Genomic DNA, 27,057 nt, shown 5'->3' on the forward strand with positions numbered 1-27,057 from the left:
TCCTGCTATTATTTTGAAAATGGTATTATTCTCTGTAAATTATTTTGAAACTTTGCTTTTTTGGTCTCAATATACCAAGGACCATTCTTCAATGTCAGAATCTATAGATTTTTCTAATTCTTTGAATGGCTGCACCATATTCCATAGCATGGATGCCCCACAACTTATTTACAGTTTCATTATTTGTGAACTTTTAGGTTATTTTCCTTTACCCCTAGTATTCAACTAAACTTTTGCATTACCTATTTTTTTTTTCAGGGTTACATTGGCTTTCATTGGAATCAGTTTGTTGGTTATTGGAACTACACTGGTTGGACAGCTGCCAGACAGCAGGTGACATTGTCCTTCCACATAAATAGGATTGTTTTTTTTCTTAGCTTTGTCCACAAAAAGAATGTGTGTATAATTCCTATGTACTGCATCAAATTTATGGCCTCAATGCACTTGTTAAAATCCTGCTTACTTCATGTGTATAGTCTTGATTTGATTTTCTATCATACTTTCATATAAATTGTAAGACATTTTTTCAAAGGGAAAAGAGAAGAAAGAAAATGACTGAGGACCTCAAGGAAAGCAAGAGAGTCTTACAGTATTGTCAAATTCAGGAGGCTGAGACCAAAGAAGCTTTAGCTTATCTTGATCAGGAATTTTTCATGGGAGTAGAGTTGGGTGGGAGCTATTTTCCTTTAGAGTTTTGTCCTAACTGCCTCAATGAGACCGTAAGAATTGAACTGCGCTTGTGTTTCAGAGCACAGGATGCTGCTGTGAAAGGAGCACATTAAAGCTTTTATTGTATTATTTCTTAGGAGTGCCTGGAACTGTACAATAAAATGTTTTTTTTTTCCTTCAGCTTCAAAAACTGGCTGAGTGAACTGGTGCACCTGACCTGCTGCCGGATCTGTGTGCGAGCTCTCTCTGGTACCATTCATTATCATAACAAGTGAGTGCCTGCTGGCTTTGTGCCTGCCTTTCTCTAGGTCAGCTCAGTGTGTGATTGACAGGTGAAGTAAGAGTGTTTTCTGTGTATCCATCCCTACTTCTCAGATTTGAACAGTGACAGAGGTGACAGGCCTGTAGTGTGGTTGAAGGAGGACTGAACTTAGAGACTGGAGGCCTAGTTTCTGTTCTCAGTCCTGCCCCTTCTAAAATTCTGTGACTGAATCTTGAAATAGAGATGATATTCTGCTTCCCTTACCCTTAGTCAGAGAGGATAAAGGTAACTATGTAAAGTTATTAGCTAAATGAAAGAATTTTGATTATTTTTGAATTACTTTTCTGTTAACACAGTTTTAGTTTTTCTTACATATAATGTCATTGTTTTAAAAGTTCGAGGACATCCTCTAATTTTTACTGATGGGATCCTTTTGTTACATTTGTGGAAGGGAAACATTTTATTTTTGGCTTTCCCATGTGTTACCAACATAAAAGCCCCCTAAATTTCTAAAATTATATGATTTTGTGATTGGATATGACTTCTGGGGTAAAAGAAAATGCTTTGGACGAAGTGTGAGCAGAGGAGATACGTTCTACAGAAAATGTGCTTTAATTACATAGAGGGGGTTCATAACTTTTTATAGAATTGCTTCTAATTTTAAGGAAAACATGATAAAGTTACTCATTTGGTTCTCCATTCTTTGGATAGACCCAGAGAGAACTACTTTGCTTCATTAGTGTCCGATACTGGTTGAATTCTAGGAGAGAGGTCAGCAAAGTCAACTATGGACCCATAGGCCAAATCTGGCCTTCTATTGGTTTTCTGTAAATGAAGTTTTATTGGAACGCAGCAAAGCTCAATCATTTACATATTATCTGTGGCTGCATTTATGTCAAAACAGCAGACTCCTCTAGTTTTGACAGGGATTGACTGGCTTGCAATGCTTAAAGTATTTACTATCTGGCTTTTGGTAGGAAAAGCCAATTTCTGCTTTAGGTAAATAGGAGGGAGGAAGGAAGTTATAGTAAATGTACTCTGTGCATCATCGTGAAACCTCTAAAACCGATTCTTATGAAAATGGAAATAATAGGAAAATGCTTATGATAAAATAAGTAAAAGTTATCACAAGTGTATTGAAGTTATGAAATCTTTGTAATTCAGTCTAATACTTTAAAATTATTTTTCATCATAAGAGGAAAATATGGTTGTTCCCCCCCAAAAGAAAAACCACACACAAATATATGTTAATGGAAAGTCAAGGGCCCCTTCTCCTATATACTTAGCCTAATCCCATAATCTTAGCCTAGAGATAATCTTTTTAAAATGATCCCATATACTTCGAACTTAATTTTTTAATGGGTTTTTGAAAAACAAAATAGGATGACTGTCTGCATGCTGTTCTGCAAAATAGTGGCCATTTTTCAAGGTTTAGTATTTACCATTGTTTGTAATTACAGGCAGTACAGACCCCAGAAGGGAGGCATTTGTGTTGCCAACCATACCTCCCCAATAGATGTTTTGATCTTGACAACAGATGGATGTTATGCTATGGTAAGAGAAGCTTACTGATATTTCAAGTAGTTACATGTTCTGTGGATTGCTCAAATTTTAAATTTATTTTGATATAAATTAGAAAGTTAGCTTTATATTATAAAGTGACTGGGTTATACTACTGTAGCTATATATTATGTAATATATTTATGTGAGGATTTCAGACATGTCTAGCTAGCTCCCACAATCACATAAGTGATTCTTTGCAGTAAATCTCCAAATATAGTGTGTATCGTCCACTCTTCGGCTTCTCTGGTGTAACCTTCACAGAGATTTTGCTGCTGGAGCTGGCTATAAAAGAAGAGAATCTTAAGGATGAGTTTTTGGAGCTGATGTTGCAGTCTGATTAGACTTAAAGGCACTAGTGATTCTATTTTCATTGGTAAAGAGGACACTCATAGTCCATGTCATGGTATGGTAAGAGATATGTAAAATACATATCAATAGAATAGTCATGTCCCTGGCTGGTTTGGCTCAGTGGATTGAGCATTGGCCTGCGAGCTAAGTGTCGCTGGTTCGATCTTCCAGTCAGGGCACATCAGAGAAGGAAAACTCTGACTCCAAAAAACCTCCGCTGCCTTGCGGCATACCTCTTCAGGGGAAAGGCTAAGGGAGTAAACCCTGACAGAAAATCCGGAGCCGGAGTCCCTAAGGCGGTTTGACGTTGTAGTCAACACCAGCAACTCCTGCGGCGCACCTGAAGCCAAGCTGTATTGACTCCGTCTTTCCCTTGGACCCTTCAGCTGCGAAGAGAGGGGGGGGTCTGCTGCATGGGCAACAGCAGACCCTCCATATCACCCTGCCCAGGCTCTGTAGCTTCAGCTTCACTGGAGAGGACACTCCAGCGTCATCGCAAGATGTCGATTCAACACGGGAGGAGACAGATACCGTGTCACTCCCGAGTTGGACTGCACAGCCATTCTCGGTGGTGCAGATAGACTCTTAAGAAGCTACACCATCGTCTCTCGAGACGTACGGCTGCCGACGATATAGTGTGAGAAAAAGAAAGAATATAGCCATATAGTTAAGGTAATACAAATTTAACTTACTGAAATGCAGACATACTGGAGCTCGATAGGACTTTATAGAGTTAATTTCATCTTGCTTCTGAAATCCCTGTGATGTTTAATAATACTTTCAGAGATTAAAATCTTCCTCCTTAGAGCTCTGAAAATCTCTTACCAACCCTCAGGGAGTTATATGCAATGAAAAAAACAACAGAAAACAAAAACAACAGCAACAAAACTATCCCTTTAATGAAGATCAAGCAAGAAGGCCAAATATTTATACCACATTGCCTTTCTCAGTTTTTGTCTATAGCCCCAAAAGAAAAAAGAAATCAAAACCCTACAACAAACCACAAAGCCACATGTGTGGGTATTTGACTATCCAGAGATTATACAATTACTGAGGAGGTTTTGAAGGCCTTTGTAAAAACTCCTAATTTATTGCCAGGTATTTAATCTGTCTAAATATAAATTCGGATAGATAAATTTTATAACACATTGTTAAATTTCTCTAAGTTGTGGGGCTCTCTCTGAATCAAAGGAAGCTTTAACCAACTCTCTGAAAAGATTTTAGGAATTGGTACTTCTTAACAATTAAAAAAAATAATTTATTTATTTATTTGTTTATTTATTTTATTTTTAGAGAGAGGGGAAAGGAGAAAGAGGGGGAGAGAAACATCACAGTGTGGTTGCCTCTCACTCACACCCCAAACTGGGGACCTGACGTGCAACCTAGTCATGTGCCCTGACTGGGAATTGAACCAGTGACATTTGGCTCGCAGGTCGATGCTCAATCCACTGAGCCACAGCAACCAGGGCCACTTCTTAACAATTTTTATGTTAGAAATCAATTAATAGTTATGCACCTTTTTTTTTTTTTTTTTAGGGAAACAAACTACCACTGCAACATACATGTGCCTCATACAAATGTAATTTTGGGTCTAATTTGAAATGCTTATGGATATCCAGAAAGTCCATCCAAGAACCCTCATGTTAACGACCCTTGATATTTCTGGGTATATATAATAATTCCTTGCATTACAAGCACTTTTACAGCCATTATATTTGACCTTCCCTGTAATTCAGTGAGATTAGGGCTGAAATTTTGTTATAGATGAGAAAACATAGGTTCAGGCATTTTAATCAACTTACCCAATCATGGTTTTGTGTTTCTGAGACCATATTCATTTGGTGTCTTGGTCAACAAAGAGTTGAGCATAACTCCTCTGTGACTGAAGGCCTCAGAAATGTGTTGGCATTTTCTATGCTTTTTGATTGTGTATAATTGCAATTACAATATTAGCCAAGATTTAGAAAAGGCAGAGCACCTATGAACTTTCCAGTGGGTTGAGTGATAGAAATCTAAAGCCATTTGGATTTAAATCAGACACAGGAGGGCAGAAGTGGGAGGAAACTGTACTGCTACCCTTCAGAGGTCTTATATGGCCTCTTCTGGCTAAACATAAATTGTATATCTAAAGAATGTTCAAGATCCCATCTCAGTGGCTTTTTGAAGTTCTTTTTCCCTCCTAAATAAAGGTGTCTATTTTTTTTAAAAAATTTCGACGTATTTTCTAACTTAAAAAGTTGTAATAATAAGAATGTTACATAGAACATTCTTGTACCTTTTATCCACACTTACCTATTGATATCATATGCTGGCTTTTTCTCTGTTGCTCTATATAAAATTATGTGTAAAATATATATTTTTAAATCTATTTATATTTAATATTTTTAATATTGATATAATATTGGAAGTCTTAGTGTATATAAATTTATTCAGTTAATAGGGTTGTTGCTTGCTTTCCTCCAACCCATATTTGTATCTTCCTTTTTTTCACAGTGAATATCCTATTTTCCAACATATCAACTCATTTTCTCAATCCTATAATACATCCAAAGTTGTTTCAGAATTGCTTCACGTATTTTACTACAAAAAACAAATTAAGAATAATTCAGGGTATTTTGAAATTCTTCTTGGTACCCCACCCAGCATGGAGGATGTTTGGTCAAATACTGTCTTTATAAATTTCTTTGGTCACCCCCCCCCCCCTTACCCACTGCAGCTTCAGTGTTGTTCTTTTTTTTCTTATTAAAAAAAAATTTATTATGCTGTTATAGTTGTCCCAATTTTTCCCTTTGCCCCCCTCAACGTGGTACCCCCTCTTCCCTCTAGCAATTCCCCCTTAGTTTATGTCCATGGGTTGTATGTATAGGTTCTTTGGCTTCTCACTTTCTTATGATATTCTTAACACCTGCCTATCTATTTTGTTCCTACCAACTATGATTTTTTTAAAGTATATTTTATTGATTATGTTGTTATAGTAGTCCCATTTTTCCCCCTTTGCTCCCCTCTTGCCAGTACCCCCTTTCCCTCCAGCAATCCCACCCCCCTTAGTTCATGTCCATGGGTCATGCATATAAGTTCTTTGGCTTCACCCTTTCCTGTATTATTCTTAAATTCCCCCTGTCTATTTTGTACCAATCAATTATGCTTCTTAATCCCTGCACCATTTCTCCATTTCTCCCCCTTCCCCCTCCCAGCTGATGACCCTCCACATGATCCCCATACCTATGATTCTGTTCCTATTCTGGTTTGCTTAGTTGTATTTTGTTTTTATTTTTTAGATTTAGTTGTTGATAGTTGTGAGTTTGTTGTCATTTTAATGTTCAAAATTGTTATCTTCTTTTTCTTAAGTAAGTCCCTTTTTCATATAATAATGGCTTGGTGATGATGAACTCCTTTAGCTTCACCTTGTCTGGGAAGCACTTCATCTGCCCTTCCATTCCAAATGATAGCTTTGTTGAATAGAGTAATCTTGGTTGTAAGTCCTTGCTTTTCATTACCTTGAATACTTCTGGCCAGTCCCTTCTAGCCTGCAAAGTTTCTTTTGAGAAATCAGCTGATAGTCTTAGAGGCACCCCTTTGTAGGTAACTCTCTTCTTTTCTCTTGCTGCATTAAGTTTCTCCTTTATCTTTCACCTTGGCATTTTAATTATGATGTGTCTTGGTATGGTTCCCCTTGGGTCTAGCTTGTTTGGGACTCTTTGTGCTTCCTGGACTTGTATTTCTATTTCCTTCGCCAAATTTGGGAAGTTTTCCTTCATTATTTTCTCACATAAGCTTTCAATTTCTTGCCCTTCCTCTTCTCCTTCTGGCACCCCTATGGTTCGGATGTTGGCATGTTTAAAGTTGTCCCAGAGGTTCCTAAGCCTCTCCTCATTTTTTTTTCAGTTCTTGTTTCCTCATTCTGTACTGGTTGACTTTTTTTCTTCCTTATGTTCCAAATCATTGATTTGAACCCCAGTTTCCTTTCCTTCACCGTTGGTTTTGTGTGGATTTTCCTTCATTTCATTCAGCATAGCCTTCACTTCTTCCCTTATGCGTTCACCATACTTAAGCATATCTGTCAAGGCTGTGAGCATCTTTATCACCAGTGTTTTGAATTCTGTGTCTGTTAGGCTGGCTATCTCCTTGTTTGTTAGGTTAGCTACCTCACAGCTTAGTTCTCTCACTGGAACCTTGATCTGTTCCCTCTTTTGGGCCATACTTTTCTGTCTCCTCAACTTGACAGGCTCCTGTGTTTGTTTGTCTCTGTGTCTTAGGTAGAGCTGTTGCACTTGTTATGTTGTAAAGGGCGGAGCCTTAGGTATTCATCAGTATAGGGCGACCAGTTTCACCATGTTGTGGCATTGTATGTGGGGGATGGGTCTGAGAGGGAACAATGCCGCTTTCTCAGCACTCACCCCTTTTCCAGGCACTTCTCCCCCTTCCGTATGGGACTGGCTCCTCTCTAGCTGTTGCCCTGGCCATTGTTCCTAGAATGGGTGGGTCTGTGGATGTTCTAGGACCATGGGGATCCTTTAAACAAGCGACTCTGCTGAAAGGCTGTTTCTGCCTCCACCCCAACCCCCACTGGTTTTCATAGTCAGAAGCAGTAAGGCTTCATTTTTCCCAGTGCTGGGACTGTGAGCTATGCGGTCTGGTCTGGTGCTGGGAGCACTCCCCAAGTGTCCCTCCTGAATTTTTAATATGTGTGACTGCGATTTCCGCTGGCCTGCTTTTGTCGCTGCTGCTGCCGCCACCACTCTGAGTCCTCTCTGCCCCGGCTCTGCCCCTCCTACCTGTCTGGATGAGTATTTCTTCTTTATATCTTTGTTTGCTGCATTCCCATGCAGCTCAATATTCTGGAACTTCTGGTTGTCTGTAGTTTTGAGGTAGTTGTATTTCTTCTTAGTAGTGGAGGGAGATGCAGCATGTCTGTCTACGCCTCCATCTTGGCTGGAAGTCTCTTCAGTGTTGATCTTTAGTCACTTGAAATACAGCTGAGTTCATTTCAGTTTGCTTGTCCTATTTTTGTTGCTTTAGTTTTTGAAAATGCAGGACATTAACATGTGGCCAAATGTTAAAACTAAACAAAAAAGGCATGGTTACACAAATGTTCACTCTCTCCTGTGTCCATTCTATCCCAGGCCCCCTACCCTTGCAGGTTTCCAACTCCATTGTTTTTGGTTATTCTTTATTTTTGTACAGACAAACAAATATTTGTATATATTTCCCCTTCTGTTTTTTACTGTAGGTATTAGACTATGCTTGCTTTTTGCAGGTTGCTTTTTACTTAATAATGTCTCCTGGAAATTATCCTTGTTCTTTCCCCAGATGCATAGTACTCCATTGGGTATATATACCATAGTTTAATCATCTAATTTCTTATGTTTGGACATTTAGTCAATTTCCAATATCTAGCAATCACAAATAATTCTTCCATTAAACCCTTGTGCTTATGTATTTTTATTTTGTTGGAGTGAAATGGTATATCAGAATAAATTTCTAGAAGTAGAATTATTGAGTTGAAGGGTAACTGTGTATGCAGTTTTGATATTGCCAAACTTCCTTCTGTGGTTGTTATAATCTCCCTGATACTGAGCAATGTACAACAGTGCCCATTTTCCATAGCCTTGGTTCAGAGTATGTTGTCAAAGTTCTGAATTTTTTTCAATCTGATAGGTGAAGATTGGTATATCAGTGTAAATTTGAATTTCTCTTATCTTGACTATTCTACTTTTTAAAGCCAGAGTATAGCTACTATAGCAACATAGCTTAAAATTCAAAGATACTACTAAAAACACCTTTTCCTTATATCTGGCCATTCATATCCTTTGTATAGACTAAGAACTTTAGTTAGAAGATGGTTGATCTTTTTCTCTGAGTGAGGAATAGGAACTTATACTTAAACACACACACACATACACACACGTGTGCACATTTACTTGCTTGCTTTCTTTGGACAGCTGTGTCTTTACATTTTTATCTTTTTCTGATGATATTTCTAGGTTGGCCAGGTTCATGGTGGATTGATGGGAGTTATTCAGAGAGCTATGGTTAAGGCTTGTCCACATGTCTGGTTTGAGCGCTCAGAAATGAAGGATCGGCACCTGGTTACTAAGAGGTGAGCAGTGACATTTACTCATTGTTAATTAGCGTAGCATAAACTTGGCTTTCCTCCCCAAGAGGGCAGAACAGTGCTAAGGATTTAAAACTAAACTCTGGAGCTCTATTTGTGCTTAGGCTTTTTCTGGTTTATCACTTATCTCAGCTACATTTTAAAAACTTTTAATTTTATAGAAATAGGGAAATATAAAATGAGATTAGAAGGCCCATTAGTTTATATTGGGATGATTTTAGGTATAGTCCAGTTACTGAATTTTCAGAAATTACTACCTAGAAAGTTAAATAATTTGTAACTGTTCGGTTTGTTTTCTGAAAGACATATCACTTAAATCTGCCTAGAGACAGAGCTGATCTCTTTATGAAACAAGATAAGGAACCTCTGGGACTTGGGGTAGAGAAAAGCTTCGAGAAAGCTTTGCTGGGAAACACCTTTTTGCCTGAGATCTTTAACTGAAGGCACTCTGGTTGCTCACTTTGAGATGAGATAAACTAAAATAGTGCAGCTATCCTGACACTTTTTAAAAAATTTTAGAAATGGACCCACTTGAGTTTATTTCTTTTTTAATAAAGATTTTATTTACTTATTTTTAGAGAGAGGGGAAAGGAGGGAGAAAGAGAGGGAGAGAAACATTAATGTGTTTTTGCCTCCTGTATGCCCCCAACTAGAGGCCTGGCCCGCAACCCAGGCATGTGCCCTGACTCATAGGCTGGCACTCAGTCCACTGAGCCACACCAGCTAGGGCATATTTCCTTTATTTCTTTTCTCTTTATTGCTTTACCATTCTATACTAATAGAATGTAAAGAATCCTAAAGAGGATTCCCACCTTTCTCTTTTTAAAGGTAGAATTTTGATCCTTTTTTTTTCCTCACAGACTAAAAGAACACATTGCTGATAAGAAAAAATTACCCATATTAATCTTTCCTGAAGGTAAGAGGGAGAGCACCTACCAAGCTATAGTTGATAATGAGCACCAAAAATATATGAGGAATTGGATTGCCCTAGAAATGGCAGTCTTAGCCCACATCTCTGTGCTGTGGGAATGGGACGGCCTTGTCTGAGCTAGCAATTCCTGTTTTCTTTGAAATCTGATGGAAGTCATGGTACCTTTTTGATCTTAAAACTTACTTCTGGGTAATGAACTGAGAAAGGTATTGTCCATAACTTTAAGTGTGTTGAAATTATTACTTGTTGTGAAAAAGTTGTATCTCTAGAGTATTCGATAATAAAGTGAAAATTTGTTATTAAACCCGCTTTGAACTATTGAATTACTACTTAAGTAGCAATTGATTTGTGAAATGGTAGTAAATGTCTATAATTTTGATATGATTTGAGTAATTTAATTTTATATCAAAATAATTCCTTTTAAAATTTTGTTTTAAGAATGACTCCTTTTAAAAATATTCACACCCATCCCCTCCCATTTCCCTGCAGGAACTTGCATCAACAATACTTCAGTCATGATGTTTAAAAAGGGAAGCTTTGAAATTGGAGGAACCATATATCCAGTTGCAATTAAGGTAGAACAGATTCTACTCTTCCCCTTAGAAAAGGGCAGTTACTTGGTAACTTTATTTTGATATGTTTTCAAATTAAAAATTTGTGAGAATAAGGAACAATTGTATGTACTTTACTCAGATTCACCAGTTGTTCACACTTTGCCCCATTTGCTTGATCATTCCTCTTTATGGTATGTATATAGATACCTGGGGACTTATTGAGGACATGGTCAGTGATGAGCAAAACAGATAGTCCCTACTTTTCATCCACCTTCCAGTTAAGTGGGGAGATAGACATTTAAGAGTCATGTACTGGCATGTGTCATCATTCTGGCTCAAATAAACTCTTACAAAATTTTTTTAAAGAAAAGTCATGTATATCAGCCTCTGGCTACAGTGCTCGGGGGGTTTAGTCTGAGGAGTTGGCTGAACTGGTTTACTTTTTTGATAATTTCTGTCAAGCAAAGAAGCTTCTATTTTTCTATTTATTTATTTAGTATATTTTATTGATTATGCTTTACAGTTGTCCCAATTTCTTTCCCTTTGCTCCCCGCTGCCCAGTATCCCCTTCCCTCCAGCAATCACAGCCCCCTTATTTCGTGTCCATGGCTTCTATATTATTCTTAACTTCCCCCTGTCTATTTTGTACCTACCAATTATGCTTCTTAATCCCTGCACCATTTTCCCCATTTCTCCCCCTTCTCCCTCCCAGTTGATAACCCTCCAAATGATTCCATACCTGATTCTGTTCCTATTCTGGTTGTTTGCTTAGTTTGTCTTTGTTTCTCTTTTTTTAGGTTCTGTTGTCGATACTTGTGAGTTTGTTGTCATTTTAATGTTGATATTTTTGGTCCTATTTTTATTATTAAATAAGTCCCTTTAACATTTCACATAATAATGACTTGGTGATGATGTACTCCTTTAGCTTTATTTTGTCTGGGAAGCATTGTATCTGCCCTTCCATTCTAAATGATAGCTTTGCTGGGTAGAGTAATCTTGGTTATAGATCCTTGCTTTTTATCACTTTGAATACTTCTTGCCAGTCCCTTCTTGCCTGCAAAGCTTCTTTTGAGAAAAAAGTTGATAGTCTTATAGGAACCCCTTTGTAGGTAACTCTCTTCTTTTCTCTTGGCTGTTTTTAAGATTCTTCATCTTTCACCTTTGGCATTTTAATTATGATGTGTCTTGGTGTGGTCCTCTTTGGGTCCATCTTGTTTGGACTCTGTGCTTCCTGGACTTATATGTCTATTTTCTTTGCCAAATTAGGGAAGTTTTCCTTCACTGTTTTTTCTAATAAGTTTTCAATTTCTTGCTCTTCCTCTTTTCCTTCTGGTATTCCTATGATTCGGATGCTGGCACTTTGGGAGATGTCCAAAGGGTTTGGCCTGCCACCTTGAAAACACTGCCTTAGATAAGAGAAGCCACCACTTAATTCATAACTGAGATATGTTTTCTTTTCTTTTTCTCAGTATAACCCTCAGTTTGGTGATGCATTTTGGAACAGTAGTAAATACAACATGGTGAGCTACCTGCTTAGAATGATGACCAGCTGGGCCATCGTCTGTGATGTGTGGTACTTGCCTCCCATGACAAGAGAGGTATGGTATAGATAATAATTGCTGGTCTTTGGGCTTTAATCAAATAGAGATGAGAAAACCTTTACTTCAAATTCTGGGTGTCTCCCTTCCTCACACATCAGCTGGAGCTGAACTTTCATTCTGTTCTCTCCGCAAATGAGTCATTTTTTAAAATGTAGTTCTCCTCAAATCAAGCCATTTTATATTCTGAGACTCTTCCATAATATTTATAATTGCTGTTAGTTTATGGTACCTACAGATATTATGGAATGTTGTATCTTGGGTAAGAGTAATAAAGAGCATAATAAATATGTACACCTCGTAAAAAAACAAAAAACAAAAAACGAAAAAACACAGCATTGCATTTCCTTGATAGAACAAATGATATTTGCTATGATTGAGACTCAAACATATTTCAGCTAGAATGTGAATCTTATATTTTAAAATAAATATAAATAATTTTGAGACATTTTAAGGCATTATTTGAAAACTCTGTACCCAGGATGTACATGTAATTTTTTTCCCCAGGAAGGAGAAGATGCAGTCCAGTTTGCTAATAGGGTTAAGTCTGCTATTGCTGTACAAGGAGGATTGACTGAGCTGCCCTGGTAAGAAGTTTTTCAGAAGTACTATCACTTTTTTAAAATTGAAAAAGCTTTTAATAATCTATTTATTATGCTAGTTAGCTGGAGGATTAGCTGACAGTGACAGGGGTTTATACAACAGAACAATGGCTTTAATACTACAGAAGTTTATTCCTTTCCCTTAAACATAGGCAGTTCAGGCTGGTATAATAGCTCATTCTATATAGTTCTACCATCTTCAATGAGCATATACTATATGGTCCAAGATGATTGCCTGAGCCCTACTCAGTGAGTTCAGCAAATGGCTAGCAGGAATGAATTAAAGCAACAAGGACACATCCATGTTCTTAAGAGCACAGGCTAGAAATGGGACATGTCACTAATTATGCTAATTAACAAAGCCTGGGAGATTGATGGGAGAGCAAGATAGCTGAAGCCTTTTGGTGTCTTCTGATTAAATGCCTGCCTGACCACTCCAGAGTATGAGTTCTTGATTAAAGGCAGCTAACTGGCCCTAACATCAAGACTAGGGTTAAGTAAGATAGGTTAAGACTAACATTTGTGTTATATTATCTAAGCTGGATTATGTGAAACATCATTAAATGGCAAGCTTCCCAATGCCCTCGTTTATAATGCCTTAATTTACATATGTCCTAGTGGTCCATGTTCATTGTATAACTGGCTTTCTCTTCTTGCTCATTGTTTTCTATATTTTACTCTTTTCCTCTTATCTAACATACCTGCCCCGCTTCTGTCCTGAAGCCATTATGAAAAGTTTGGAGCTTTGGTTCAGCAGCCTCACACCAAGGAAGGAAAGAAAGGTTTGAGAGACAAAAACAGCCAAGGGGAGTCAGCCACAGGATAGGCTCCCAATCAAATTGGCTTAAATGAAATCTGTTGGAAATGATCCTCGGAAGTTTTCCATTTCCTTTTATCAGGCCATATATAATTTTATAATAAAAGGTTACTTTTAATTACATAGCCTCTTCTTTAAAATAGCTTTCCAGATGAATTTGTGAGTTACCCATTAGGTCTGAGTTAACATTTCTGGATCAGTTTTCTTCTAGATTAAGCGAAAACTTAATTATATCGTCTTAAACTGGCTTTAAAAAATGGCTGCTGCCTGCCTTAAGAACTGAGATCTGCTGCTGTTGGAAAGGGGGACTATTGGGGTAGCAAGTTTAGAAGTTGGGGTGCTTAGAGCAGTGTGAGGTTTACTGGTTACCTGGGAAGGGGAACTGGATAAATATTATTTCAGTATGCTCAAGGGCAACTGTTGCTAACTTCTATTTTTTGCCATTTTTGGCCTGCACCTCAGGAAAGAAGGAATGGCCTTTCTTCTGCCTCTCCCTTTCTTCCTTAGTTTTTACTGTTCAGAATTCAAGTAAATGCTGTGGTTCAAGGCAGCTCATTTGGATAAAAGAGGTTTTGTGGACTATTTGGGGGACCTAAAGACACTTTATAACCTTGTTTCATGGAAATTTTCTACAACTGACCCCCTGGAAGATTTGTGGCCTGATATGTGTTTTAAGGTGAGGACTTACTGGTGTACTGTCTTAGGCTTGACTCTAGAAGCTAGGCTCAGACAGGAGTCTATTTGTAGGTCAAGTTCTGTCTTTATGAGTTTACTGGCTAACCTGTGATTTATTCATCATTATCAGAGAGCACTTGGTGAGCATTCAGGCTTAACTGGGTTAAAATTAAACAGGCACAGTATAAAGTAAGCAAGTTCTCAGTCGAGTTATAATGAAAAACATTTGATTAGGAGAAAGAGTGGTCCCTTGATAGTCCAGTCTCCTCCCAGCTCAATTTGTTGTTTCTCTGTGTTCTCCAAAGAAGGAAAGGCATTCACAGAGTCCTCAGAACCCAGACAGGGTCAAAACTCAGGCAGGTCTGAGTTTTCACTACTCTGGAAAGAGTTCAGAGATTTACAGGCTGTGAATTAAGGATGCTGCTTATGTATGCACTAACTACCAGTTGAATGCAACTTATTATTTCGTTTTATTCCGAGTCTGTTTTGGAATACAGTGCTGTGAATGAAACTAATTTGGTAAACATGGGATTATTTCTGAGTAATGCTTAACCCATTTATTTTTAAGGAATTTGCTCACACATACTCAATACACTCATCATTTCTTATGTGTATATTTTAAATTGTCTATATGGTTTTCTAGTAAGAGATCAATTAGATTTTTTAAAAACCAATATTTTTCTTTCTTTGGGGAAAAAGATAGACAAATAAATCTAGTTTTAATATAGAATCCACATATTCAATAGAGCAGCCCTAAAGAAGAAATTAAGTGGAGACATTATTCCTTATTTGAACCATACCTCGGAGCAATTGTTTCTTTTTCACAATAACACATCTCTGGTAAGTGGTAGAGCAGAGACTGAAATCTGGGTCATTCTGCTTTCAAATTCCAGTGTTCTTTGTCCCATTGCTGACCAGCAGCTTAAGCCTCATGGCACCCTGCAGCATGTAATAATAGGTAACCCTTTTAAATCATTGCTGGGATTATCTTTTATTTATTTGCCTTTCTATTCCCAGGGATGGTGGATTGAAGAGAGCAAAGGTGAAGGACACTTTTAGGGAAGAGCAGCAGAAGAACTACAGCAAAATGATTGTTGGCAATGGATCCCTCAACTCTGAATCGGACTGATTACCACACTGGAGATAAAGCTTTGCTTCCCAGAGTTAGCCTGTAGAAATGGAAGTTTATGTATGGGGTTTTTTAGTTTTGTTTTTTATGGGGGGGGGCATCGTTTTGTTTTATTGTTTGTTTTTTATTGTTAATCTCTTCTACAGGATGATTGTCTGTACTTCTTTATGCCAGAGGCAGAATTTATCAGTGCCCTTTTGTTGTTAGAGCATTAGCGTCCCAAAATGTTTAAACAGATTCTGCTTTTTGTAAGGTGATCATGTCATTGTTGATTGAATGAAGTATTTGTACAGGAAAAAGGGCTTTGAAAATACTTTTGGAACTCTTTGTGTTTGGAATCCTTGATATGGTAATTCTCAGAGAATAACCCAAACTTTTCATGATTAGCTTTCTCATGCCCTTTCCTCCCACTTCCTCAGTCAACTGAACCAGGGGAATGAGGTTAACATCGTGGTTATGTTCTCCTGCAAGACTGAAAAGAAAAATGGAGGAAAGTGTGTAGGAGAAATGACAACTTTGTGGCCATCTGATTTGAAAACTGAAAGGAAATGTCAATATTTTTTATTAGTGTGTTAGGAGAGAAATACCATTTGGTGAGGTTTACCAGAGAGAAGTGAGCCCAAGTTACTGTGTGAGTGCATTTATTTATACATAGGCAAGTTGGCAAATAAATACATTTAGCCAGCAACTGGTGATAAAGCTAATAGGTTTCCTTGTTTGTATGCTAAAGATTTGTACCTAGTGCCTCTCCCAGCTACTATAACAAACACATTTCAAGTAGTAGGAGCACTTCACAACAACAAAAAATCACATTTGGTGTCTTCAGCAGGAGTATGAATGAGTGATGTGTGGCACTGCCCCTCACCCTCCAACACTTTGTAGTTTATGTCAGAAATTTTCCAGTTACTTAAACAGAAAAATAAGTGGTAAAATTACCTTTTGGAAACTGAGCCTTAAATTTTTTTAAAGGGGAAAATAAGTGTTTTCCAGCTCACAGCAAAAGCAATGTTTGATAGCAATATAATGCCATCTTAAACTCTGTGAGAGTATTATATCTCTTCTGGTAACCATGTACAGAATGTGAAACTATCTGACAGTAAATATAAATAAATTCTATATTTCTAAATATGTTTTGTATTATTTTCCCCTCACCTCTACCATCTTGTCATTTTGAGTAAGTTAGATTCTTATTACACACAGTGATTGTCTTTCATTTCAACAACATAGATTTTATTGGACTGGGACATCTGGGAAATGAGGGCATGAACTGCTGGTTTTAGTTCGTTTTCATCTTTTTTTAGCCTGGTTATCTGGACTCTGACCCTATGGGCTCAGTCTTGAGAGAGTCACAGACTTCAGTTGTTTTGCAGGTGAACTCAGGCAATTATCTGTTAATTGACTATAGGTTGGCCTGGCATAGCAGCATCAGTATAGATTCTTATCTAATTAGATAGTTTTGATCCCAAGGGAAAACTTGCCGACAGTTTGCCTTCCTGGTTAGTTACTCTGCTGTTCTCATCCTCAATTCTTTTCCTCTCTTCTTGCTTTAAGTTTTGCCCACAAAACTGTAACTGGAGTGATCTTAACTAAAAATCAGCAAGTCCAAATATATACACTGGGGTAACTCTTTGTTTTATTTATTTTTTCCTCAGAAGAGTTCCTTTTTCTTTTTATATTTTATATTCAATATACCTTCAATTATTAAATATATTAATTAGCCTGCCCTCAGGAAAGCAAATAGAATGACTAATAGCTGTTTTGTTTAGATGCCGATAAAATATAGCTTTCCAAGTGCTCCATGAAAAACAATAATGGTATCATGTATTCACTAGAAGCTCTCATGCTCTCTCAATCAGAACTTTTGTAGGTCTTTTGACTTACACGGCTAATTTTCGAGTTGTATGAGGAATTTTCATGCTACTGAAAACATGTTTTTAGAAAATAACTACTGCTCAGATTTAGCTTATGCCCCCGAGAAATCTTTTTTTTTTTTTTTTTTGCATTTGCCTTTCCTAATATTATCTTATACCCATTTTAGAAATATTGTGCCCAGAGTTTAGTTAGTCCTGAGTCTTTTGTAACTGCCATGGAATATCAAGGTTAGGCAAGATTTGATAGAAAAATTCCATTAGATAAGAACTTTCATCTGACCCTTTAAATTTTAGTTCTTTGCCCTGGTGCTATTGACAGACATCTGGTTTTAGGAATTCCCATGGTTTCTGAAATATCCTGGTACATTCTGAGATCAGATGAGCAGCTGTGTATGAAACAGTAAATATACTCAGAACATAGGGAAATAGTCCTGGATCATGATCTAGTGCAAAGAACGGTCTTAAGGAAATTTTTCCTGTATAAGCAGACTTGCCAAAGCATATTCAACTTGGTGATCTGCTGTCATCCCTTCAGTGCATATGTTGTACTTTGGTCATTCTGTTGATATCTTAAACGACAGAATGTTGTTTTTGACTGTTGGTTTCTCGTGACTACACATAATGTGTCGTGGTCATAAAGTCATGACCAGAGTAGCTCTCAGTCTTTTATCTGAAATATGGTATTACTGACCTAAAAGGTTTCCTGCTAGGTCTGAGGAGGTTGTGATGGAGGTTGGGTGAGTCTGGTTTCTAGGATTGGTTTTAAAAACTAGAGGCCCTAGTAAGCATCTTGGCAAAAACTTGTGCTTGTCTTTGTTTTTGAACACTGGTTTCTAATGGATTGATACTAGTAGTATTTGGTGTTATTTTTTGGAATAATGGTTGAGGTGGTGAGATAAGGAGTCAAAGATTTTTTTTTTTAATTGTGATTCTAGCACTCAGTGGCTTTGACAGTTTATTTCTCTGCTTCTCACTTTTTTTTTTGGTGGTTGTTTAGTGTAAAATTATAGAATATAGTCAAACCTCTGTTCTCGAATGTCTCCCATCTTGAACAATTTGATTCTTGACTAAGTTGTTCTTGGGGAAAAATGTCTCAACTGTCAAACAAAACTTCAGTTCTCAATCTGACAACCCTTTCATGCTGATACCTGTATGATTAGTCACATGTCTCTCAGGTGATTAATAAAGGAGATTTGGCTTCTCGAACAACCTTCTGGAATGAGTTAAGTTCGAGAACCAAGGTTCCACTGTACACTCAATTGTGTATGAAAGTGTGTAGGTGCACTTTAAGGGAAATGATGAAAACAGATACCTGCATACTTATTTGTTACGCAGACCAATAAGTAGAAGATGACGATGTCATGGAAGATATGAAAAATCACAAATTGATATTCCATTTATAATCAATGGACAATAGGGTTATTTTTAGCTTTATTGTAAACATGCTGGTCTGTTGGTTACATACTGAAGACTTTCTCTAGTTGATATGTTTAGTAGGAATTAGGATTGGTGTAGGGTAGAGTATAAGCATATTCAGCTTTCATATAGAAACAACCAAACTGTTTTCAAAGAAGTTGTACCACTTCACACAACTCCATAAGCAGTGTATGAGAGCAACATTTATATTTAGTGTAATAATGTATTTGGATTTACTTTTAAATCTTATTTTGTGCTTTCTCTTACATTTTTAAACTTCTCTCTTCTTGCCCTCTTTTGGATTTATTACTTTTTCTTTATCCATTTTCTCTACTTAAATTGGAGGTTAATGGTCTTAATTTCTGTTTGTTCTGTGGTCACCTTGTAAATTACAACTTGCATACATATCAAAACCCAAAACTGACCACTATCCTTACACTCCTGAATAGTAGTAGACCTTGAATTCTAGTCATATCCTTCCACCAGTATATATGATAACATGTGTTTTAATTACCTATATAATCCTACAAGTTGTGGACTGGTATTTTTTACCAATTCCAAAAGTTCTCAGATGTTTCTTTAAATAATGTCTTTGTCCCATTTCCCTCTCCTGTCTTTTAAGAAGTTTGATTAAACAAATAATAGACTTTCTCACTCTACCCTACATGTCTCTTTATTTTTTTTTTTATCTTTTTCATTTCTTTGCTTCTCTAGACTTCTTTTCAGATAATCTTCAGTTTTACCTTTTCACTAATTCTCTCTTCAGTTCTATCTAATATGCTCTTTTAATTTCAATTTCTGTAATTTTGGTTCATATGAATTATCTTTGATTCTTTTTCCAATGTGCTTACACTTAAAAAAGTTTTGAAGCATTTTATGCTTACTGATATTGTATTTTTTCCAACAATTCCCAAATCTTACATCTTTGGGGGGGTCTGAGTCTTTTCTTCCTGATGGGGCCTTATTTCTTTGTGTGTTTAGAGAATTTTTATAATGATCTGTCATCCAAAGAATTATATCTTCATTTGGGCCTTCAGAGCAGGAATCAGCAAACTGATTCTTGCCCTCTGCCTGTTTTGTAAATAAAACTGTTGGAAGACAGCCATATGTCTTTGCTAACCCATGGTCTGTTTGATTTTGCACCACAACAGCAGAGCTGAATAGTTGTAACAGTGACTGGATACCCATAAAATCTAAAATATTTATTCTGGCCTTTCATCTGAAATAGTTTGCCTACTTCTGCTCTACAGCACTATCAATTTGGAACCACTTTAAACCAAATTATTGGCTTGAGGTTTATTGAGCTATGTAAATAGTGAAGCTTTAACTTGTAAACCCCAATAAGAGCCATCTTGTGATTTTGAATTCTCTGCATAATGTTTTTGACATTTATCTGTGATGTGTTTATAAATAGTTTGTTTTTCTTAACTGCCAAGTGGTTTTAAATTCTTAGGGGAAAGTTGTATTTCCCTTTCACTTAGCATGAAGGTTTTAAGGGTGGACACAGATAATTTTCCTGGCTAGCATCTGGGAGTGGGGGCTGGATGATTTCTACTTTCTTCTAAAGGGATGTTGCCCTTTGTGATCCCACCTTCAACAGAAGAATCTCTTGTTAGGCTTCCCACGTTGGTCCAGACTTCAACTTTATCTATTGTTCCTTAGGTCCTTGAAGTTCTGAAGACTGTTGTTCAAGTTTGGTTCAGCCAATGCCCTCAAGGTGAAAGCCCACAGCTGGCCTCTGCTTTGCTTACCTCTCTATGATGACCTGGCTTCCTCCCTCAGTCTTTGGCCTGGATAGTCATAATCTTGCTAGTATATGGAAGCATTCAAAATCATTTAGAAAGAGGGTGGATATACATTGGTAGAAATAAAAGTCCTAGAAAGTGACAACAGTAAATTTTTAAAAGTTTCTGAGTCATTTTATTTTGTTTTATTTTATTTTAAAGATTTTATTTATTTTTAGAGGAAGGGGAAAGGAAAGAGAAAGAGAGGGAGAGGAACATCAATGTGTGAGATATATAGCAATTGGTTGTCTCTCACATGCCCCCAACTGAGGCATGTGCCCTGACTGGGAATTGAACCAGTGATCTTCAGTTTGCAGGCCAGCACTTAATCCACTGAGCCACATCAGCCAGGACTATTTTATTTTATTTTTTAATTGATGCTATTACAGATATTTCCATCTTCCCCTTTGCCCACCTCCACCCAGCTTCCATGCCCCCCTTCCCTCTGACCTCTCTGAAGCATTTTGATGTAAAGAGCTCAAATTCTTCTTTAGAATCATATCTGCTAATTTGCAAACTAAATACTCTGCTGAAAAAATATACAGGAAGATATCGACTGACACTGGGAAAGCTATGTACTTCTTTGTATCCATAGAAAATACAATAACCTAACAGAATGAAGGCAGCTGCAAGTTCAGTCGTATTCTCATTGTAGGTGAGTGGAAGTCCTCTGACTGCCCATCAATCAGCCTGGGCTGAGGTCCCATTAAATCTTTGGATGGTGTTTCATGGCAGTCAAAAATCCCTCTGGTGGGTACCTCTTGCAGCTGTAGGAAGCATATAGCAATTCTGGCTACTTGCTGGCCTCTTGGTTCTATTTCTGGTAAAGTTGCCCAAGATAGCTTTGAAAATAGAATATGTATGCTCTATCTTGAACTAAAATATTTTTGATCTTTCTGACCTCTAAGCTATAATAAGGGACTGAGGTGCCTGGAAGAGTGGGACTAAAGAGTCATTCTCCTCCCAAGGTGACACAGTATATGTATTAAAAAAAAAAGAATAATTTTTTGAGAAGTTTTGAAAATTGTATCCTTTAACATAATGAAGAACATCCTTTCCAATTATAAAAACAAATTGGGAATCACAGGTTAGAGTTGGGAAAGTTCTCAAATTACTGTTTCTCTAGCTTTATAAAGCAAAACACATATTTTGTGCCTACTATGTGTCCATTACTGTTCTGGGTTTGGGGACACAGCAATGACAAAGTAGCTAGGTTTATGGAAACTCTGAAGCAGGTGGGAAAAAAATCAAGAAACATGTCTGGACAGAGCAATTGCAAGGGATTCAGAATGGCCTTCAATTTTTTTTTTTCATAAAGCCTGGAGTAGTAAATACCTAAGCATTCTTTAGGAAGAGTTTACAGAAAAGCATACTGCTCTTACAGCAGGTGTCAGTGGAATTGAGCTCTGTGACTGGAAGAAGGGAGTAGTCTACCCTGACCAGTGTGGCTCAGTTGGCTGGATAATGTCTCACAAAGTGAAAGGTTGCCTGTTCGATTCCCAGTCAGGACATATCCCTGTGTTGCAGGTTCGGTTTCTGTTCAGCGTGCATATAAGAGGCAACCAATTGTTTCTCTCACATTGATGTTTCTCTCTCTCTCTTTCTCTTTCCCTTCCCCTCTCTAAAAATACATAAATAAAATCTTTAATCTCCACAGAATACACACCTGACAATGCTTATTGCTGAGTTTACCAGGGGTTTGACCTTGGTTAGGCCTGTTTATTATAGCAACCACCTTTTGATACTATCAGCCCTGATGTCTGGTTGTTGCTAAGTCAGGAACAAGTGAAAGAGTTCCAGATTTCCTAACTGGAGAAAATTTTTAGTGCTGGTTGTTTGTAAAGCAGGTTATGAAATTATTCTGAAAAGCCAGAATTTTGTTCAGGATGGGGTAGAGGCAACACCCTCTCCTATCCAACAGGTTATATAGTAATTTGATTAACCAATGGTTAATCTATTAAACTGATTCTGTTTAGAAATTTAACGCGTATTTTATGAAATTATTCGGGCTCTGTTGGTTCTGAGGCTCTATGGTCTTCAAGGCAGGAATTGGCACTGTAGGAGCTTAGAATCTAGATGAACACCATTAACCACATAACCACAAGAAGAAGTGACAAGACTCATCCCCTCCACCCTCTGAAGATCAAAGTGGGAGTCTGGAGAAGCGTTGAATGCTGGGAATGGAAGGGTGTGTGGAAGGGAAGACATTTGTGGAAAATGAATAAGTGCTCTCTGGTGAAATTAGGAAAAGATGCAGGTCAATGAATTCCTTGTACCTGGTCCAGTCTCCCACCCCCCACCCCCACCTAAAGAAAACAACAAAAACCTGAACAGAAGAGGGTTGCCTATTATCACAAAACTATTTGCTTCTGATAGTTCCCTCCTCTTATTTCCTGAGCCATTTACTCTTTCTCCATCATTGCTACCTGAATCCAAGCTATCATCTCTCACATGGGCTACCATGAGAATCTTCCAACTGTTCTCCCTGCCTCTGCTCTTGTTTCTAAAATAGTCTATCCAGTAAACAGCAGCTCATGTGATTACTTTAAATCATAACTGAATCATGTCACTTCTACCTTCAAAACTCTCTAGTGTTTTCCCATCACACTGAGAATCAAATCCAAAATCCTCACCTCGATATCCAAGGCTATGATGACCTGGCCATTGGTCACCCCTTCAACCTAATTTCTATCATTCCTTCCCTCCCTCAACCATCCTAACATACTGGCCTTTTTGTTCTTTTTTGAAACCAACAAGAATATTGCAGGACTTGTGGCCAAGATGGAGTCGTAGACAGACACGCTGCATCTCCCCCAACAACTAAGAAGAAATACAACTACAGTAGTCCCTCTCTGTATCATGGTTCACTTATCACGGCCCCACTGTATGGCAGGATTTTTAAAAATATTTAATTATTTATAGCAGATTTTTTGCTATATCATGGGATTTTGCAGTACTGTATACATATGTTGTTAAAGTTAACATAGGTTTAAGAGTGTAGCATATGTTTAAGAACATAAGTAGTGCTTATAAAGTGTGGAAAAGGTTAATAAGGGAGTGGGAAAGGTTAATAAGAGACTGGGAATGGTTTATAAGTGTGTGGGAAGGGTTTATAAAGCCTTAAAATATATATAAATACTAAAATAAATGTAAGGTTCCTACTTTGAAAATTTTTACCTACCGCAGGGGAGTCTAGAACCTAATACCCGTGATAAGTGAGGAAATACTGTACCTCAAAACTAGAAACAGCCAGAGGTTCCAGAAAATCAAACTGCATGAAAGTCCAACAAACAAAGATATAAAGAACAAATATTCATCCAGACAGGTAGGAGGGGCGGAGCCAGGATGGTAGGCCGGTGGAAAGCACAGTCACATGCTTTAAAAAGTCAGGAGGGACACCTGGGGGGTGTTCCCAGATCCTCAACAGACTGCTCAGCTCATGGTCCTAGCACTGGGGAAAATCAAGCCTCATTGCTTCTGACTGTGGGGGTTGGGATGAAGGAAGAAACTGCCTATCTCTCAGCAGAATATGCTTGTTTAAAGGGCCCCCACGGTCCTAGAATGTCTGCAGACCCACCCTCTCTGGGAACGACAGCCAGGGCAACAACTAGAGAGGCACCAGTCCCATACAGAAGTGGGAGAAGTACCTGGAAAAGGGGCGAGTGCTGGGCAAGCAGCATCATTCCCTCTCAGACCCCTTGCCCACATACAGTGCCACAACATGGCGAAACTGGTCGCCCTGTACCAACAAATACCTAAGGCTCCGCCCTTTACAATGTAACAAGTGTGACAGCTCTACCTAAGACACAGGGAAACAAACACTGGAGCCTGTCAAGATGAGGAAACAGAGAAGTATGGCCCAAAATGGGGAATGGATCAAGGTTCCAGTGGGTGAACTAAGCGATGAGGAGATAGTCAACCTAACAGACGCAGAATTCCAAACACTGGTGATAAAGATGCTCACAGGCTTGACAGATATGCTTGAGTATGGCAAATGCATAAGAGAAGAAGTGAAGGCTATGCTAAGTGAAACAAAGAAAAATCCACACAAAATCAATGGTGAAGGGAAAGAAACCGGGGTTCAAATCAATGATTTGGAACATAAGGAAGAAAAAAGCAGTCAACCAGTACAGAATGAGGAAACAAGAACTGAAAAAAATGAGGAGAGGCTTGGGAACCTCTGGGACAACTTTAAACATGCCAACATCTGAATCATGCGGGTGCTAGAAGGAAAAGAAGAAGAGCAAGAAATTGAACACTTATGTGAAAAAATAATGAAAGAAAACTTCCCAAATTTTGTGAAGGAAACGGAAATAGAAATACAAGTCCAAAAAGCACAGAGAGTCCTGGGTGAGCTGGATCCAGAAGGGACCACACCAAGACACATCATCATTAAAATGCCAAAGGTGAAAGATAAAAGAGAGCATCCTAAAAGCAGCAATAGAGAAGCAAAGAGTTACCCACAAAGGGGTGCCTATAAGACTATCAGCTTGTTTTTCAAAAAACACTGTGCAGGCAAGAAGGGACTGGCAAGCAGTATTCAATGTGATGAAAAGCAAGGACCTACAATCAAGATTACTCTATCCAGTAAAGCTATCATTCAGAATGGAAGGGCAGATGAAGTGCTTCCCAGACAAGGTAAAGCTAAGTGAGCTCATCACCAAGCCATTATTACAGTATTTCCTCACTTATTGTGGTATTACATTCTAGACCACCCTGCGAAGTAGGAAACTTACATTTATTCTACACTCTTCAACCTACATAACTTTAACAACATACATATACAGTACCGCAAAATCCCGCAATATAGGGAAAAACCCGCGATAATTAATTAAATATAATATTTTTAAAAATCCTGTGATACAGTGAGGCTGCGATGAGTGAACCACAATATAGAGAGTGACTACTATATATGAAATCTCAAAGGGGCTTACTTAAGAAAAAGAAAATCAAAACTATGAACACTAAAATGACAACAAATTCACAACTGTCAACAACTGAATCTAAAAAATAAAAACAAAACCCAACTAAGCAAACCAGAATAGAAATGGAATCATAGGTATGGGGATCATTTGGAGGGTTATCAACTGGGAGTGGGAAGGGGGAGAAATGGGGAAATGGTGCAAGGATTAGATTAAGCATAATTGGTTGGTACAAAATAGACAGAGGGAAGTTAAGAATAATATAGGCAAGGGTAAAGCCAAAGAACTTATATGCATGGCCCATGGACATGAACTAAGGGAGGTAGGATTGCTGGAGGGAAGGGGGGTACTGGGAAGAGGGGAGCAAAGGGGAAAAATTGGAACTTCTGTAACAACATAATCAATAAAGTGTACTTAAAAAAAAAGAATATTTCTGCTGCAGGGTCTTGACGCTTGTTACTTAAGCTTAGAATGATCTAGATATTTGTGAGACTCCTTTCCTTTTTCATCTGTTGGCTCAAATATCTCCTCCTTTGATCCTTTCCCTGGTCATCCTACTTAAAACACCAGCCCTTGTCATTCCCTATCCCCTTACCTGCTTTATTTTTTCCATTAGCACTTAATTTCAAACATTATGCATTTGTCTATTTTATGCATTCCCCACCACACTGTAAACTTGATTAATACTTGCCAAATGAATGGGTAAAATTTTGATCATTCCTTAATCCTTTTTTGATGTCCACAACCTTGACAATTTGGAGATTTACAGTCCAGTTGTTTTGGGGTACGCCCTTTAATTTGGGTAGGTCTGATGTTTTTTCATGATTAGTTCCAGGTTATGCTTTTTTTTTTTTTTGGCAGCAATAAGAAGTGATAGGCTGTGCTCCTTTCATTGCATCCTCTCAGGTGGCACATTATTTTGATTTCTTCCATTACTGAGGATGTTCTGTTTGGGTACTTAAGGTGGTGTATTAGATTTTATATTAGGGCTGCTATAACAAAACTGCACAGACTGGGTCACTTAAACTATAGAAATTATCTCAAAGCACCATTGGATAGAGGTCCAAAATAAAGTTGTTGGCAGAGTTGTTTTCTTCCAAGGCCTCTCTCCTTGGCTTATAGACAGCCATCTTCTGTGTCTCACATCGTTTTCTGTCTATCTGTTTTCTGGGTTCTAATCTCTTCTTACAAGGACACCAGCCATAGGGGTTTAGAGCCCACCCACATGACTTTATTTTACCTTAAGCACCTCTTTAAAGGCCCCATCTCGAAGTACAGTCGCATTCTGATGTACTGGGTGTTAGGACTTCAAAATGCGAATTTTGAGATGACACAGTTCAGCCCATAATAGATGGTGTCTGCCAGGTTTTTCCACAGTAAACTTATTCTTTTCTACTTTGTTGGTTAGAGTTATTTGGAGGGAGATACTTTGAAACTGTGTAAGTATCCCATCGCTCATCAAACTTTTAGTCATTCGTTTATTTATGATAGTATGAATTCCTGGTTTCCTATTTCATTTAATGAATTAAAATGTATTACCATCATTATTTATTTGTCCCAGATTTGGTCTGTGGGTGCCTCTTCTGGTTGACTACTATGTCCTTTTGACATACCTCTATCATTTTATGTTCTTGCTTACAGGTGCAAGATGTTTCATATTCATTTTTTACTTTCCCTATTCCAGACCTAAAATTAATCATTTCTCAGGGGAGCTCTGGTTTCTTTTTAGTGGAGAATGGTATTTTGAAGCCAAGATAGTGGAGAATGGTATTTTGAAGCCAAGATCTGGGTGTTAGGTGTG

General features: G+C 37.9%; 1 protein-coding gene across 3 annotated transcripts in view; it reads left to right on the top strand.

Moving 5' to 3' along the window:
- Positions 1–16,389, top strand: part of GPAT3 (glycerol-3-phosphate acyltransferase 3) — a 63,010-nt gene extending 46,621 nt beyond the window's left edge. For all 3 annotated transcript variants that reach the window (XM_090266249.1, XM_090266250.1, XM_090266251.1), the window contains exons 5-13: positions 259–333; positions 851–940; positions 2,392–2,485; positions 8,827–8,942; positions 9,818–9,873; positions 10,378–10,463; positions 11,912–12,040; positions 12,548–12,627; positions 15,152–16,389. In XM_090266249.1, coding sequence (XP_090122375.1) covers positions 259–333; positions 851–940; positions 2,392–2,485; positions 8,827–8,942; positions 9,818–9,873; positions 10,378–10,463; positions 11,912–12,040; positions 12,548–12,627; positions 15,152–15,263 — 838 coding nt within the window. In that variant the 3' untranslated portion in view covers positions 15,264–16,389. The remainder of the gene's footprint in view (positions 1–258; positions 334–850; positions 941–2,391; positions 2,486–8,826; positions 8,943–9,817; positions 9,874–10,377; positions 10,464–11,911; positions 12,041–12,547; positions 12,628–15,151) is intronic.
- The last annotated feature ends 10,668 nt before the right edge of the window (positions 16,390–27,057 follow it).

Source organism: Furipterus horrens, unplaced genomic scaffold (genome assembly GCF_987537825.1).
Source record: "Furipterus horrens unplaced genomic scaffold, mFurHor1.1.pri manual_scaffold_2, whole genome shotgun sequence".
NCBI classification, from domain to species: Eukaryota; Metazoa; Chordata; class Mammalia; order Chiroptera; family Furipteridae; genus Furipterus; species Furipterus horrens.